The following is an 18,069-nucleotide window of genomic DNA, read 5'->3' as shown; positions in this document are numbered from 1 at the left end:
AAAGCAAATAACTGTTGTGTAACTCTGTGCTAACGCTATTAAACAAACTTTAAAGCTTACCAATACTAATGAGTATGATTTATGCAATCAGCTAAAACATCTACTTTAATCTAGAAAACTTTATTATTAAGCTAGCATTAACTCATTCAAAACAGGTATTATTTCACAATATACAGTAAGAGTATTATTGAAAACATTTTTTACTTCGTAATAGTTTAATGTGTTGTTATGGAAGTAGAGGTTCTTTGTAGTAAATTATATTTTCATCTGTTTTACTTTCATCAACCCGCAAGCGGACTCCTCTGAATCGTGTGCACGATAGAATCAAATGGTTTCATTTCGAATATATTTAAGCGCCCTCTTTTAACAAATCATGAAACATTGTTATGATAATATGTTAAATGGTGACTTCTGTTTTCAGTACAATGTTGCGTTAAATTATGATTCATGTGTAAATGGAAGGTTTATATTAATAAGCAGTTTGCTTTAAAAAATGACCTACTTTAAATCTCGTTAGGACCGTATTTGAATTACGTAGTTTTCAGGATATGTTGCCGTTGTCGGGCTATTTTAAAGCTATTCCCTGTCCTTTCTTTAACAGTGGATTGTGTGAAAGACCGCATTGTCATTTCAAACATGTCAAACGAGGTGAGATTTTGAAAGTTACTATAAGTTATAACTTATGGATACTTTCAAGCTTCATTGTATAATAAATGTTTATAAAAAAAAAGCTAATTTTGAAGTAAATGACTAATAACTGTTTAGAGTTACTTATAAAATATAAAACTTGAATAGTTAACATGAAAACATACTGAGTCAATAAGAAAAGTAACATGAATAAGATTACTGAGTTTCGCAGGAATTTATGTTTGAGAGCTAATTGTCTAAATTGCAAAAGTAAAAAGTTATCTTCTGTTTTCACAAAAGAAGATGGACATACTTGTAGGACTGAACATTATGTGGGAAATATTGGGATTGACATGAATCATGAACATATTAATTTCTTTGTGGTAGTTATTAAATAGAAACATAGAGATTAAAACTTAAGTGGGATGATACCTAAGGATTGGAAAGTTTTTAATGTTACTTCTGTTTTTAAAAGGATGACAGAAGTTGTTCTGGAAATTATACTTTCTAATTTTATACTTTATAGGCCAGTTTGTCCTGCAAGCTACACTGTATCTTAAAGAGTACTGATAAAGTAAGCATGACAAAATATTTCAGAGAAGTATGATATAAATGAAAACCATCATGGATTCACCAGAGGGCAAACCTTGTCTTACTAATCTGTGTTTATGTGTTTTTTTTGTTCTGAGGATGTTACTTAGTATCTGGTCAAACAAAAGGGTGTGGTCTTGGTGTACTTGGGTTTTCAGAAAGTTTTGAGAATGTGCTACAGAAAAGGTTAGTTAGTAAAATTGCATCAGCAATGGTTGGGGAAAGAGTAGTTAATTAGATTGTATGGTGGTTGGATGGGAAAAAGCTAAACATAATGTTTAACTTAACCTTTAAGGGACTACAAGGTATGTTGACCCATCAAGACTGTCCAATTCAAAAGTAATAAAACAAAAAATATAATTCAGTCCTGATCATTTAAAAAATTGTCAAGCCTTCCAGTAAGCTCCTTTAAATTTACTACATCTGAAAGCAATCTATTCCAAAGGCCAACCACTCCTACCCTGTCAAATTTATATCCTTGTCCTATAATTCTCACCATTAAATAAGAAAAACTTATGTTTCATCAATACTGTCAGTTTCCTTAATAATCTTAAATACCTCATTTAGACCCTCTCTAACTCTTGCTTTTGTTTTTTTTTAATTGAAAACAGTTTCAGAGATCTTAGCCTGGCATCATTCTGGTAGCCTTCCCTTTGAACTATTTCCAACAATTCAGTGTCCTTTAGGTAAGGAGCCCAAGACTGAACACAATACTCCAAATGAGGCCTGATCAGTGACCTATACAAAGAAGTGATAATCTCTTTTAGACTTATATTAAATATTTCTGTAAATACAACCCAAAACTCTCTTTACCCTACCACTAAGAACAACAGCTGCTTAGATGGCTTAAGGAATTGATCAAACAAAATATCCAGATCCTATTTTAAACATTGTTATTAATGGAATTGTATCATACTGAACCTTTGTTACCAGTGGAATGTCTCAGGGGGTCAATGCTCAGGTTATGCTTTTTTATAGTAAGTGCAATGTAGTTCATTGGGGCTATTATAATCTAATGACACTATATATATATATATATATATATATATGGGAACACACATAGTAACATGACTGAGTTAAAAAAAGATTGTTGTATAGTGGTGGATATGTCACTCAAGCCATCGAAGCAGTGTTCTGTTGCTGTTAGTAAAGCTAATAGAATTTTAGGGTGTGCTCACAGACATACTGATAATAACTCAAAAGAGGTAATTAGCTTTCATACAAAAAACTAGTTAATTATATCATGGAATACTGTGTGCAGTTTTGGTTTCCTTATCTAAAAAAGGATATTGACTTATTGGAAAGGACTTTAGAGGAGGGTTAACTTATGAGGAGGATTTCTTAACGTACTTTCTCATAATACTTAATACAAGAAGTAGATCCTACTGAAGCTTATCTGAAGAATGAATAGGATAAAGGCCTCTGATTTCTTTGTACTTAATTCTCAAGACAATAGGAAAGAGTAACAGCTCTTGTCCCAGTTAGCAAGCCAGAAAATTTTTTATGGTTATGGAACATTGTCTGATTTTTGCATTTTATTACTCTATGTGCTTTGGTACATTATTTAATTACATAAAAAAAATATTCAGTGCAGTATTACAATTAGTATAAAAAGTAGGGTTAGGTTTCATCAACAGTCAACAGCAAAAAAAGGAAGACCCAGGTAAATATTTTATTTCTTGTTTTTAATGTGTATTATTTATTTATTATTATTATTATCAAAGTAACTAGAATGTAAAAATTAGAAACTGTAAGTTAGATAAGGTTAGATTAGGTAAAATATATAATATTAATAAATTTTCTTGAGGTACATCCACAAGTAGCCCATGCATAATGTAATTTGATTGAGTAATGTGACCTACATGTTTGCCAAGTGATTTACAACTTTTGTGGCAGGAATATTAGTTAGATGCAGTTCAAAAAGCAATAACACAATAAAGGTTTAGTATAAACAGATGTATACTGTTACAAGTTTAAAGCTATTTAGGATAAACAGATGTAATTTCATGTAACAATTTGAAAGAAAAAAAGGGTAATTAAGATTTATTTCAATTTTGTTTTTCATGGCCACAAGGACAGTCAACAGTCAAATTGATCAACCTGATATAGAGTTAGGGTAGAGAAAATAACAGATAAAAGAAAAGGTTTTACTGAAAAAACATTTGAAATTTATTTAGATGGTTTTAGAAATTATGCATTGAAATTTTATATTTTTCAGATGAAAAACATAATTTTTAATCTTAACATGATAATCAGTGAGAGCAGCTAATACTCCATATATTCATGTGGAAGTATTTAGTAAAAATACTTCATTAAAAAATCCTGATTTATTTATCTACAGATGACTTAATGAATACTGAAAGCTTGCAAATTTACACGAAGATACACAAAACATATTAGAAGTTATAGTGTGGAAACTATAATGGTAAATTTGGGGTCATGATCTCGATCAATTTGGCCAAGCCAAAGAAGTTAATTTTGAAAGAAGCAGCCTTTGAAACTTTGTGTTCTGAACTAGCTGGTTCTAAGTTGGAAAAAGATTGGGAAACACTGATATAGAATGTTCTGTGAGCTGTTCACTATTGATCAAATGAATGATGGTACAGTGAAACTATTTACAAAAACAGTTCAAATTGCCCTTACAATGTGGTAGCATGGAGCAGAAAACATGTTGTTGGTGACTTTTGAGTATTCACACAACTGAGTGTAAACTGTTACCTTTTGAATGTAAACCTAGTCTGTGATATTTTGTATAAGTTTGTTTAAAATATAATTTCAAGCTGTAGCAACTACAGTAAAACCTTGACATTAAGGGCACACTTTCAACTGCATCCAAATACCCTCTATAGCAAGGTGCCCTTAATATCAAAAATGAGCCACACTAAACTGGATTCCATATTGACTCTACTAAATTTCTGAATTTTAAGGCCCTTCATTTGTTTGATGTATGCAGGACATGGGTATTCTTGATTTGCACATTGCCATGACAGTGTCAGTAGGAGGTCTCAGGGGTGGATTAGCTTTGCCATTTTTTCTTTCTTATTCATCATAAAGTTTCAAAGTACTTCTTTTCAGAGTTTGAACTGTTAAACATTTCACATTTATTTTCTGTGTTTATTTTACTGTGAATTACTGAAGTCAAAATCTGCTGAAAATATCACCGAGACCACGATGTGGAATTTATCAACTTATGTATCCTACAGTGTTTACAACGAGAATTACTTAAAATAATAAGATTGCACTTTGAATCTATGAAATGTTTATTACAGTATATGGTTCGGAGCCAATTCAGTAAACATTCAATAACACACACAAACATGTACAGGGCTACATTTTAATTTTGAAATATTATCTGGTTTGGTCTCATCATTGTGAGCTGATTGGCCTTCTGTTGTGAATTGCATTTTTGTATATATATACATAACAAGTATAAGTAAAGAAACTTGCTTTTAATGCAGGAATAATTCTTCATGGCTATAACATATCAGGGGTCCTCCCCCCACTATTTACTTACTGGTGTAATATTAATAACTTACAATTATTTAAAATTTTCAAAATTTAGTTAAATTATAGTGCAAGTATTTGTTATGATTTCCTAAAATCTATTTTTATAAATATGGTAACAATACAAAACAATGGAGTAGACATGATAATTAAGATTTTAAGATATGATCTTCAAACAGTCTATCAGTTTAGCTTGTAAGGTCTAGGTAATCTTTGTAATTTTTGTGGGATTTTTTTTAGTCTGTATGAACAAATTGATTGTTTTTGTTTTGTTTTTTTCTAAACAAAAACAGACGTGCTTCCCAGAAAAGAATTGCACAGTTATTCGACAGAAGAAACTACTTCTGACAATATTCCATTATCGTATAAAACTAAAGAAAAAGAAGATGCATTGCACAAGGTTAATGAAGCCATTCGACAAGTGTTGGAAGAGATGGAGAGAGACAAGGCACAGATGCAGGCAGGCACTATTGCAGTGGGATGTGCTGAATATGCCAATAATGTTTCATATATCCCAACTCCAGTTACTAAGTGTTCAACTAAATCCCGTTACTCAGAAAAGAAAACCGTGTCAAAACCACACTTGCCTGTTTATGATATGCCTGTTTATAAGCCTACTCCTCTTGATCGTTTAGGTCAAAGTAAAAAACATAAGAAGATTGAATACGATCCATGTGTTGCTAGTATTAAATGTGAGAAAAGGGAAAAAATTGTAAAAAGATCAACTACAAAATATTCTCTCGTGGATTTATCTCAGGGAAGCTCTTCCTCGGAGGAAGGTTATGTGCCAAAACGGATAAAGCTTGGCAGTATAGAAAAAACTGGGGAGGATATAGAAGCTGATAGGACTTGTGAAAGACACTCTCCAAAATTCAGCGACGATGATGAAACTAATGGCGTAATGCACATGTTTCCATCTGAGTGGAGTGAAACTGGGGGCATAGAGATTAAAAAGTATACAAATGTAAATGAATATGAAAAAGAAAGTGATTATGATTTTGTGAATAAGATACTTAAGGAAAGCAAAGAGCATGACATTAGTAGAGAAAAGCCAGTAAATGTTGACAGTAAACGTAAGACATCACAAAATGGAAAGAACATCAAGGATGAAACAAAAGATAAGGCAAGCACAAGAAAATTGAAAATTGACCAGAAATCAAGTAAAACTTTTAAGGCTTCTAAAAAAGAACTGACTGGAAAGAATGATGCTGGAAAATCCATAAAACCAGATTCGTCATCGAAAGTGAAAGCTGATTCAGATAAAGTTTTGAAATCACCTAAGGATACCTCTGTGAAACTTCAATTGAATATGAAAGGAACAAAGCAAAAAGAAAATACTCAAGAAGTTCCTAAAAAGCTACAAGACTGCACAGATAAAAACATAAAAGAAAGTAAAACAAAACATGAGAATTCTTCCATTCATGATAAAGATAAAACGTGTTCTAAAGCAACAAGTATTAAAAAATGTGTTAAAAGTAAAATTAGAATAAGCAAGGAAGCACACATTTCAACAAAACAGAAGAAGAAGTGTTTACCTTTTCTTGAGAAAGAACAAGACAGTGCAGTTAGCAGTAGTTGTAGACCCCACTCACCAGTTGTCATCAGCAAATCAACTTCAAATGATTACAACTCATCTGATAGCCAAAGTGTGACTTCTACTTCTAAAAATCAGGCTCAGCTTAGTGTTCAGACTCAACCTAGTGTTCAGGCTCAACTTAGTGTTGGTAATGCAGAGAACTCAAGCTTGAGTGAAGAAGAAGACTTGTTTGATTCTAGTGCCTTGGACACAGATCTTGATGAACATGATACTTATGAGGAATGCTGGAGAATATTCAATGAAGCTCAAACTTCGACATCTCAAGACCAAAATCCCAGCATGAACAAAGTAAGCATTTTATTTTAAATATTTAATATACACCAATATGCAATGTTGTATATGTGTGTGTGTGTGTAAATATATTACTCCACATGAAAGAATAAAAAAATATCAATATACATAATATTAAATTTTATTACACACATTAATAGAATAATTACTTTAAAAGACATGAAGGTTTATTTAAAACAGTGTTTTAGATGCATATGTTTTATTTGGAAAGGCTGCTTTTCTACTAGTAAAACTTTTTCTTGCTTCATGGGGGTTGTGTCTTAGCCTAGGCATATATTTGCCCATTACTCACTATCTTCTCAAACAAATCTCCAGCTGCAGCTTAATATTTCACATCTTGAACTAATGTGATCATATAGTTAATAGCTACAGTAAATCATCATGAACCGTTTCAGCTAACTACTAGTTATTTTTATTATCATTACAATATATGAAGTTATCTACCATATCAAGTAATTCTTTGCCCATAGTTGAGCATAAAAACAGCCAGCAAACAAGATAAATAAAAAAACTGAGAAGTTAAATATCTGCAAATAGGGATTATAAAAAGTAAGAAAATAAGGCTAGACATAATGTAGACATTATTTACTCAAACTACGAGTCCCCATTTTGACTCCACCAAATGTAATTCTAGGTAACAGCATGAAGCCAAAATATGGATTTGTAGTTTGTGTAAATAATGTCTACACTCTACCTCCAGCCTTGTTTCCTTACTTTTTTCACAATCCCTAGTTGCAGGTTTTTAAATTCCTAATTTATTTATTTTTTTATAATTGGTTACTTGCAAACATTGGTTAACATCATTGAAAATAATAAAATTAATTGAAATTACAATTTAATCAGTTATTGCAAAATTAATCAACTAATTAATTAATGTTTATTTCCAATTATTCCAAGTGTTAACTAATTCAAATATTGTCTTCATGGTTTCTAATTATTTTGATTAATTCAAGGTTAATAAAATAATCAACAACCTGAAATTAGTTTTTTCATCTTTACTATTTTGTACATTTTTCCAACTATTCAAATCTTATGAGGATAAATGATTAGTTTAATGTAATCAGTTAATAAGCTTTAAGATTAATTGATTTGCAAATTCCACTAATTGCTTATTTCTAAGGTTGAATTATAGCTATTCTAATTCAGAAGTTTTATTTACATCTGTACCACTAAGAGCTGTTACCTCAATTGCAACTACCACAAGCATTGAACAAATGCCTACCACTGCATGTGTCTATGTGTATTGCACCAGCCTATGACAAAATTGTCATAATGCTATAGTCGTCCACTAATAGGAAGGCAATACAACCTTCGTGCATAGTAATACTTGTGAGTACTACACATGATGATAGGCTCATTCTTTCCTTGGCATTGCCTGTGTTCAGATTTGTTTTTTCCTATGCTTTTTCAGATTCTAGCCACTTTGATCAATTGCCTTTCTTTATTACATGTCACATTATTTTTGTCGTTGTTGCATATTTTTTCCATCCACCTGATTCCAACTTCATTTTCTCCAGCTACCACATTTCTTCTTTGTTCTTCTTCTAACAATGAAAAAAAATGTAGACATTCCTCTTCAGGCATTTTCTCATCTGATGTCAACATGAGAGACACTGCCTGTTGATGGAGCTTACATACAGTAGTTATCCCTTTCACTTACTGGTGTGTGACAGGTCTTGGATTTCTAAATATTATATTACATTGTAATGTTATGTTAGCATGATCTTATAGAGCTGTGATGAACCATCGTATGACAACATGATCACTGATGATGTTTTTTAGACTTGATGTTACCACTGTCATGTATGAGGTGTTGGTTTCTTTATCCCCATTTCTTTTACAGGTCCCTCATAGTTTTGTTTTATTGCTTTCATCTCGCATATGGTCAATTAAGACTAGTGCTTCCACCTCTAGATATGCTCATAACTCAGTAATGTGATTTTCTATCTCTTTTGCCTGCGTACCATAATATCTTTTGATTTACATTACATTGCGGGCCTCCCTCTTTCACAACTCTATGTTGATCAATGTTGTCTTTGTCCTCATCTTTGTAATGCCTTGCTATGGCCTAAAGTCATGACCCTTCTATATTTCTTGTATCCCAATTTCTTGTGTTCCTTCTGTCCGCTTTAGACACATCTGTTTCTCCTTTACTTTCTTTCCTGTAATCTGCACGTTTTATCTTTACTCATTTGCTAAATCTCCATCCTTCATCTGTTCGCTGTGGTTCTTCGTCATAACCCGATAGTTTTTGGGGTCACCCATTCTTATTTATTTGCCCCTTTGACTTCTACTCTACTGTCTCTATTCTGTCCTGGTTTCTTTATTCTTGGGATCTGGAAGCTTTCCTTTATGGTGTCTGCCTCTCTCTTTCTCATCGCTCCTTCATCTATGTCTTGCCCTTCACTCACTGCACTCTTAGAAAATACTTGCAATTCCTTAGAATTTAATCTAGAACTGGGGCTGCACACCAACAATCTTCCTTCAATTCCCTGGTTTCCTGATTCACTAACCATGGATACTTCAGTTGTCTACACAACATCAAGAGTCCAGTGGAGCTACTCCTCTCCTGTTCTATATCCTATTACTTCTGCTCACTGTTCCCCTTCCCATTGGTTTATATTGAAACTTTCAGTGGCAACCATCAGTGCCTGCCTCTCCCCTTGCCACTTCTATAGTCTCCTTTCAGTGGGACCATCAGTGCCTGCCTCTCCCCTTGCCACTTCTATAGTCTCCTTTCAGTGGGACCCATCAGTGCCTGCCTGTCCCCTTGCCACTTTTATAGTCTCCTTTCATCAGCAACTCTTTAAGTTGTGCAAGTTCTTTCTTCAGGTTTGTCCCTGCTTGTCATACTCTACCTCTTCTTTTTTCTCATCTTCTTACCTATCCATTCTCCTCTGATCTTCTACATATCCAGATCACCAGTCTATCCCGAGGATCTAGTGTGGTGTGTTTTGCATGTTGATTTTAGTTTCCAGCTCCAATGCATTAGACACGTATAGGGATGGATGTTTATTCAAGGCTTATGGCATGCACAGGAAATCCCACAGCAGTTGCATGTGAAGTAATAGCTCTTGGTATTACAGAGAAGCAAGGATATATCTTAAATACATTTTCAGGTAAGGAAAGTGTTAATTTCTTTCTCGTTAACTATATAGCCACATTTATTTATTTATTCTGAATCTTTATCCAAGTTTCTTTATTGGTTTTACACTTATTTTTTGTTGTAGTTTTTTCACTTTGTGTCTCAACATTTTTATTATAAATGCTTATGTCATACAGGCATTTTAATTCTTGTTGTGTTTAAACCAAGTAGACGTATCTCTAAAATGTTAAAACCCATTTCTCATTGAGTTTTTTCATGCTGTCAACAACCTTGTGACTTCAAATCTGTATATCCTTCATAAAATGCAAAGCATACATCAACTTACCTGGAATTATCCACTCTCTCACATTACTTATTACTCATACATCGGGATAATGTACATATGCCCTTCTATCCTGCCATACTGTTACCTTCACTCACTATCAGTAATGAAGGTATTAACTAATGCTGCTAATGTATCTCCCAAAATCAGAAATTCTTTGGAATCCTTGCTCATATAGTCTACCTTTAGCATCTAGAAAGAATGCAAGGCTTAATTATCAACTTTTTTTGATGATCAACAAATTCAGGCCCGTATTTCTGCTTCAACTGGTGGCATTGGTGAGTTTTATGTTCATGTTGATGCACATTTGTTAACAATCACCCTTTTTTAATTGTGATTATGATAAATAAAACATCTTTTCTTCAGACCTATTCCCCTTCATTTGTGTGAAGAGCAGGATTGGTCAGCTAGTGCAAGTTACAAATAAACTTCTGCTGGTTTGAGTTCTCTCTTTTTCGTATATGTTCTATTTTAATTCTCAAACAGATTCTGTTACCTGAGTGTGCTAATGTCATGTTGGACAATTCCATTCATCAGTTTTTATATATCTCCTGATTTTTGATTGACTGCTGAATGCTTTTAGAAACAGCCTAAATGTTAATAGCCTTTTATTGTTCTTTTGATTGCTTTTAGTCAGAATCGTATTTGCTGCAGTTCTCGGAGAGTAGCCATTATGTTCCATTGACATTTTAGCCCATCATGCTTTGTTACAAGGTAATCATATCCCCAACCCCCACCCAATTCCTTCCCTGAATTGTTTCTTTTTTGCAGTATTTTCATCCTAGTCTCTTGTTCAAGAACAATATGAAGCAGGAGCAGATTATGGTTTTAAAACTTCAATTTTTGGTAATCATTTTTCTGACAACCTGCCAGTTATACTTGTCCCTCTTTTGTCTGCTGAGAAGTAGCCCTACTGATTGTCCAGACATAGATAAAAGCAAGTGAAGTCTTCTTGATCCACCTAATTATTCTCTTCTATTCTGGACGAATCTCCCATCTTGGCTGTTGGAGGAGTTGTCTCAGATCATTGATTTTTCTGTAGAAATTTGTTTTTCACAGATCCTTTACATTGGTCTTAATGTCTTCCTCTTCCTTATAATCCAGTTACTCAACTATCCTTAAGGAAAGATATGTCAAAATTGTTTATCTTGCTTCTAGGTTTTTACTTCTTATATCTTTGTGGCTCCTAAGAAATGAGGAAATTCCGGATATGTCCTAGAGTCACCAAAGTTTCAAATGGGAAATGTGGTTGTTACAAATAACTCTTTGTCACAGCTCTTGTATTATGATGGTAGATGTATATTCATATCCCTGTCTTTGTTTCTGTGACTTCATTATCACCGTGTTAGTGAATGGTGATCATTTTGGAAGATTCACTTTCTCAAGATCTTCGACTTTGAAACTGCAGCAAAATAAAATTTGTGATAATGTTTACTGCACTAATAGTTGATGTAAACTACTGCTTTGAAATTGTTCGTGCGATATAACACACAGTGATAGTGTAGAGAGTGAAGAGCTCAAGTTCAATATGCTGAACAGCTGAGTGCTAACATGTTGATGTGAGCTGTTGCATCCAGAGGAGTTCAACCCAAAATGAATGATTCTTCAGTACAGTGTATCAAAGAGAATGAGAAATCTATGAAAAAAGTAAGGTCTACAGGATAAATGAGAAAGTTAGATTTTGAACATAAACTCTGTTAAACCAAAACTAAAGAAACGTGAGAGTGCATGAAGAAACAGTGACACCGATAAAGAGCAATGTCCTATTGAAGGTGTTGCCTGCGACCACACCCCGAGGGAATGATAATGTGACACGAAGCCATCATCCCTATTGCAGATAGGATGTCTTTGTGGTAAGTTCATGAGACTTCTCAATTTGCAACACCACAGGAAACACTGAAGTGTTCCTTGAATTGCATTGATAAAAGAACCTCAGATGCACCAAATACTGTTCTGATACTAAATGAGAATTAGAGGTATGGATAATTCATCCAAGAGGGATTGCCAATTTGGTGGTCAAATGAACGTATGTCAGAAAATGAATGGATGAAAGAGCCTAAATAAGTCCATCATCCATGTAAAAGTAACAGTCCAGCAAATCTAGACTACTCAACAGCAAATGTATGAAGCTCAAGGGAAGGACAGTGATGTGATAAACTACCCACCTCCAATGGCAAAAGAAGATGATTACGGGATGATGGATGAATAGGGTTATGAATAAATGTATCCTGTATATCCACCATCATAATCCAAGGTTATGAATAAATGTATCCTGTATATCCACTATCATAATCCAAGGTTATGAATAAATGTATCCTGTATATCCACCATCATAATCCAAAGTTATGAATAAATGTATCCTGTATATCCACCATCATAATCCAAAGTTATGAATAAATGTATCCTGTATATCCACCATCATAATCCAAGGACTGTGAGTAGATCTCTTTGATGCTTTTATCACTGGTCAGTTGTAAATCACTTCTGCTACCTTCCCAAGTTTGTGCATTATACACAATGTTTGTTCTATACACAATTCCATCTACTTTGTGGGAGCTCCATGAGAGATAATGCCTACTTGAAGTGAACAGAGAATGCCATTCGAGAGGTGATGTTTTGTCAGTAGGTACATTTCCCTCCTCCTTGTATTCTTTGTATATTTCATAGCTCCAACCGGGATAGGGATCACATTACATCTTTGTTTTATTGTTAACCTTAATTGCGGTCTTGTTGATCTGAGTTGTTGAGTCCATCCTGGAATATGCCTAGGATTTTTCACTTCTCTGTCAGTGCCCCACCAATGATTAAGCTCTTTCATGAGTTGGCCAGCCTTTTCAGAGTAGGATAAAGGGGCTTTAGTCCTAAGAGAATGTTCAGTCTTAGTTATTACTGGTTGTCTCCTCTGAGAATTTTCCTCTACAGGTATTGCAATGCTTTGTGTTCTGACCCTACTTAAGTGTTATGATAATACCTGAGAATGTACATGGCTCCTCAGGTTATATTATTATTGCTCAAACGTCATTTATCTTATGTTAACGGGTGTCTATAGCACATTTATTCTGTCTCCTTCAGGTTGGTCACTTCGCTCAATGCTCCCATTAATCTAGTCCATTACACTGGTTTTGAATTCTACTCAAACTCTGCTTGATCACTTTATTTGTTTGTGATCAAGGCTATTACCTTTCTGCCTAGGATTACAGTTTTGGGAGAACCAGTATTTCTTATGAAACTCTCTGGTTTTCTGCTCTATATTAGAGTAGGTATTACTGCTTTTAATATTTTGGAGGAAAGCTTACCTTCTTTGAATTTTACATTTTTAGAATTATCATAACTTTCAAATGGGTACTTACCTCTGAAATTCATTTCCACTCACAGTTGGTTAGAATATAGTATCAGAATTGCAAACAAATAAATTTGGGTAATGGCAGGAAATCAGAGCTTATGTATGTTTTCCTGACACATATGTAATAAGTCACACAGAAGGTTCTCGAGTAGGGAATTCTGGGTAAGTTGACATATGCTCTGTATTGATTCAGAATTTGAAGAATGTGGTTGATGACTGAATGAAAACAAATGAACAAGAAAAGGCCTTTAGTATTACAGAGGAAGTTTGAAATTTATTTTGATTCTGTATAAATATGTTTATATTTGTCTCAAATATTAAACAAAACTGACTGTTACCTAATTGCTCCTTGACCTTACTGTGAATACTTATGTTTTATGCTATATTCAGTAAAATAGGTATTATATGTTTCTGTTTGATTTGTATTTTCTGTCATTAATAAGGTATCATAGCATTATCTAAAAATTGGTGATTTAGTCCAGTGGAATTAAAAAGATAAAAATCTGTTTCATGCAAGTTTTAAGTCCTTTATCGTGTTTGATAATGGAATTTGAGGCTTATGTTTACTCCCTAAGATGAACAGAATTATAGCAATCCATTGAATAACCTTTTATAGGTTCGCAGAATGCAAGAAGCAGTAAAGACAGAAGCTGATGTAGTCGTACTGGGTAAAAAGAGAGTTGCACATCAACCAACCTTGTCACGGGTAAGTTATGACTGAAATTAATAATTCATCAACTATACAGTATGTACTATATCCAGTGTCAATAAGGCCTTGTGTTCAATATTGGGGCTCTTCAACTGAGATACCAAAGACCTGTTAAAAGTTGAAATGCTATTTATATTAGCAAATTACTTGACAAGAACTGTTATGATGAGGACTAGATTAAGTGTAACATTTTTCAGTTTTATACGAGTCATTTACAAATCAGAATCAGGGTAACAATTAATAACACATTATTACTGAATTATTTTATCTTTTGTTCAAATGGAATATGATTAAGTTTTTTTAATTTATTGAACTAAAAAGTGCACATTAAAAACAGTGATTACTTGAATTATGTTTGTTTGTGTGATATAATTACACGTGACATAAATGCATTTTATAGATCCATAACATTAATGTAATTAATTACATCAATTAATTAATTAATCATAATTAATGAATTAGGATTATATAGCCTTTTTTAAGTGAGTGTTACTTACATTAAATAAAAACAAAAAAAAAACCTGATTTTATACCCTGTGTTTGTCCCAAATTACAAATTCTGAACAACAGACCAATTCAAGAATAACAGCTTTTTGTGTTCAAGAAAACACAGTAAAGAAAATTAAATATGCAACTTTTTTTTCCATCTTATCCTGTGATGAACAAGTGTAGTTGCACTGAATGTTTAAAAGATCTAGTTTTGTGTGTCAACAAATAAAAGAAGCATTATTGGTAAATCACCACAAACCAAAAGTAAATGAACAGATGAAACATTGCCTATTACTACCTCCGGCCAGAACTGAATATACTTTAAATGTAACGAATCCACTTTTTGGGACTTATAGAACTTATAAACTGGTTCTATCCCTCAACATTACTCCACGTTCATATGCAAAAATCCTCATTCTTTTCTTCAGTACAGTTGTGCAAAGACACGTGAGATTTTGCTGAGAAATGTTGAAACATTTCACAAATTAACATTAACTTTTTTTCTGTTGAAGCAAATTTCACTCATAGTTACCAACAGTTTAGGAAGTTCTTTTGCCTCTAGAGACCATCGTCCAATGGGTAATGGGATCTATGTTGTCACATTGACTCTCCTCTTCCATCCCTACCACACATTTCCCTTCACAGAATTTTGAAGCTGAAGTTGAAGAGGGCAAAATGGAGAACTTTACCACCCAATACGTCTTTACCTAATGAATATCTTTTGACTCTTCCCTCCTGCCTTATATATATATATATATATACCTTATTCCCATAATTCCCTTTCTTTTCCCCAACCAGTTTTTTTCTGAACTCGATATTTCCTTCAAGTTTAAATTTGTTCCCATTGTTTTATGCCTTGTTCTCCTTGCCTTACCAGGTAACAAGTAGAAGTCATTGTGTAGATATAATTTATTCTTCCTTAACACTTAACTTGTAGGACTAAATGTTTAGACTTCCTTTATTCTTTCTTAACACTTAACTCGTAGGACTAAATGTTTAGACTTCCTTTATTCTTCCTTAACACTTAACTCGTAGGACTAAATGTTTAGACTTCCTTTATTCTTTCTTAACACTTAACTCGTAGGACTAAATGTTTAGACTTCCTTTATTCTACCTTAACACTTAACTCGTAGGACTAAATGTTTAGACTTCCTTTATTCTACCTTAACACTTAACTCGTAGGACTAAATGTTTAGACTTCCTTTATTCTACCTTAACACTTAACTCGTAGGACTAAATGTTTAGACTTCCTTTATTCTACCTTAACACTTAACTCGTAGGACTAAATGTTTAGACTTCCTTTATTCTTCCTTAACACTTAACTCATAGGACTAAATGTTTAGACTTCTGTATTCTTCCTTAACACTTAACTCATAGGACTAAATGTTTAGACTTCCTTTATTCTACCTTAACACTTAACTCATAGGACTAAATGTTTAGACTTCCTTTATACAATATATCATTTAGATCTCATTCATTACTCCATCACTTTTACCACATAGAATATAATGTTTGGTCATAGTTACTGCTTAACATACACCACATAGTATGTCTCATCAAAGTTCATCACTCCTTTGTATGTACACTTAGGAGATGGGGATTGGTTGTATTTATTTATTCCTTATCGTGTAAACACAGACATTAATGTTTTGTTACAGTTAGTTGCTCTTTAACATGTTCACGTAGAAGGTAGTGTTTACATCTAGTTTGTTACTTCTTCACATGTACGTATGGAAGTTAATGTTTAGTCTTACTTGATTATACCATGCCTTGTACGTGTAATAACAATTAATGTTTGATTCTAACTCCTTATCCTATAACAAGTCCACCAAGAGGATAATATTTAGTTCTTGTTCATGTAGAAGATAATGTCTTTAATTCTTGTTTAATTATTCCTTGCCATGTTCACATCCATGTTAATGTTTAGTTTTAGTTTTTACTCCTTCACATGTAACTTGTTTGAGATGATATTTAGACATAGTTCATTACTCCTTAATATGTTCATATTGATGTTAATCCTTAGACATAGTTAATCACTGCTTTACACATAGAAGATTATGTTAGATATAGTTAACTTCATATCGTGTCTCACTTAGAATATCTTGTTTGGTCATGGTTCATTATGCCTTTCCCCTTACACATAACGGTTGACGTTTAGAAATGGTTGCTTATTCTTATTTAGTTCTCGTTTATTACTTCTCCTCATGTCACTTAGTAGGAGGTTCATGTTTCATCATGGTTCATTATTCCATAACATGTACACTTAGTAGGTAATGTTTAGTTGTAGTTACTGCTTAACGTGTACACGAAGGAGGTATTATTTCAACATCCTTTCTTCTTCCTTCACTCCCAACATTTTAACTATGATATATAGACTTTGTTCATTACTCCTTAACATGTACACATAGGAGGTATTATTTCAACATCCTTTCTTCTTCCTTCACTCCCAACATTTTAACTATGATATACAGACTTTGTTCATTACTCCTTAACATGTACACATAGGAGGTATTATTTCAACATCCTTTCTTCTTCCTTCACTCCCAACATTTTAATTATGATGTATAGACTTTGTTCATTACTACTTAACGTATACACATAGGAGGTATTATTTTAACATCCTTTCTTCTTCCTTCACTCCCAACATTTTAACTATGATGTATAGACTTTGTTCATTACTCTTTAACATGTACACATAGGAGGTATTATTTCAACATCCTTTCTTCTTCCTTCACTCCCAACATTTTAATTATGATGTATAGACTTTGTTCATTACTACTTAATATGTCTACTTAATGAATAATATTCTGTTCTTTACTGCTTGACATATCACACATCAACAACATTATTTTGTAACAGTTCATTACTCCTTAGCATGTACACATTACAGGTAATGTTTCATCATAGTTTATTACTTTTTTCACATCCTTTTGTTGCCTTGCCACATCCATCATTGCTAACCTTCCTCTATTCTGGTCTCCTGTGCCTCATTCCTCAGCCCTGGTTATCTATGCCCTCACTCTGTACTGGTCCAATCATTTTAATTATGCAGATCCTCCTCTACATCTCCTCCCTCAAGTCCTTGTTATGTTTGGGACGCATCATAGGTGGTCCCTTTTGTGACCACTCGCAGGAGATTCCAACCTTGTTTCTATTGCTCTATTTAGTTGTGTCTCAGTCCAGACTTCCCCTTCCCAAGTTCCATCTCTTCTGTTCCACCCTCACACATCACTCTTTCCTAGGGATATGCAGACCCACTAACTCTTATGATTTAAGTGTAATTGTTTTGATTCTTTTAAATTTTGTACCTGTATAAGTTGTTGTGAAATTCTGGAAATTTTCACAGTCCTTTTTTTATACTAATCATTTACCCTAAATAATTCACTGCTCTCTGTCTCAATCTTACAAATTCTTGAAATTAAGTCTATATTCAGGTTCACATTCTTAACTCTCTCAGCACGGGATCGGTCCCTGGGATCAACCTCGTAAC

The 18,069-nt window shown here is 33.4% G+C and overlaps 1 protein-coding gene across 1 annotated transcript in view; it reads left to right on the top strand.

The window, feature by feature from the left end:
* The first annotated feature begins 377 nt into the window (after positions 1-377).
* The window catches only part of LOC106473497 (RNA exonuclease 1 homolog), a 45,665-nt gene continuing 27,973 nt past the window's right edge, over positions 378-18,069 (top strand). Inside the window, exons 1-3 of the mRNA XM_022401920.1 lie at positions 378-648; positions 5,016-6,607; positions 13,998-14,087. Of these exons, the coding sequence (XP_022257628.1) occupies positions 549-648; positions 5,016-6,607; positions 13,998-14,087 (1,782 nt within the window). The 5' untranslated portion in view covers positions 378-548. The remainder of the gene's footprint in view (positions 649-5,015; positions 6,608-13,997; positions 14,088-18,069) is intronic.

The sequence above is a fragment of the Limulus polyphemus genome, unplaced genomic scaffold (genome assembly GCF_000517525.1).
Source record: "Limulus polyphemus unplaced genomic scaffold, Limulus_polyphemus-2.1.2 Scaffold6223, whole genome shotgun sequence".
In the NCBI taxonomy this organism is placed as follows: domain Eukaryota; kingdom Metazoa; phylum Arthropoda; class Merostomata; order Xiphosura; family Limulidae; genus Limulus; species Limulus polyphemus.
Note: the sequence above shows the minus strand (reverse complement) of the source record. Positions and strands in the feature narration are given on the sequence as shown.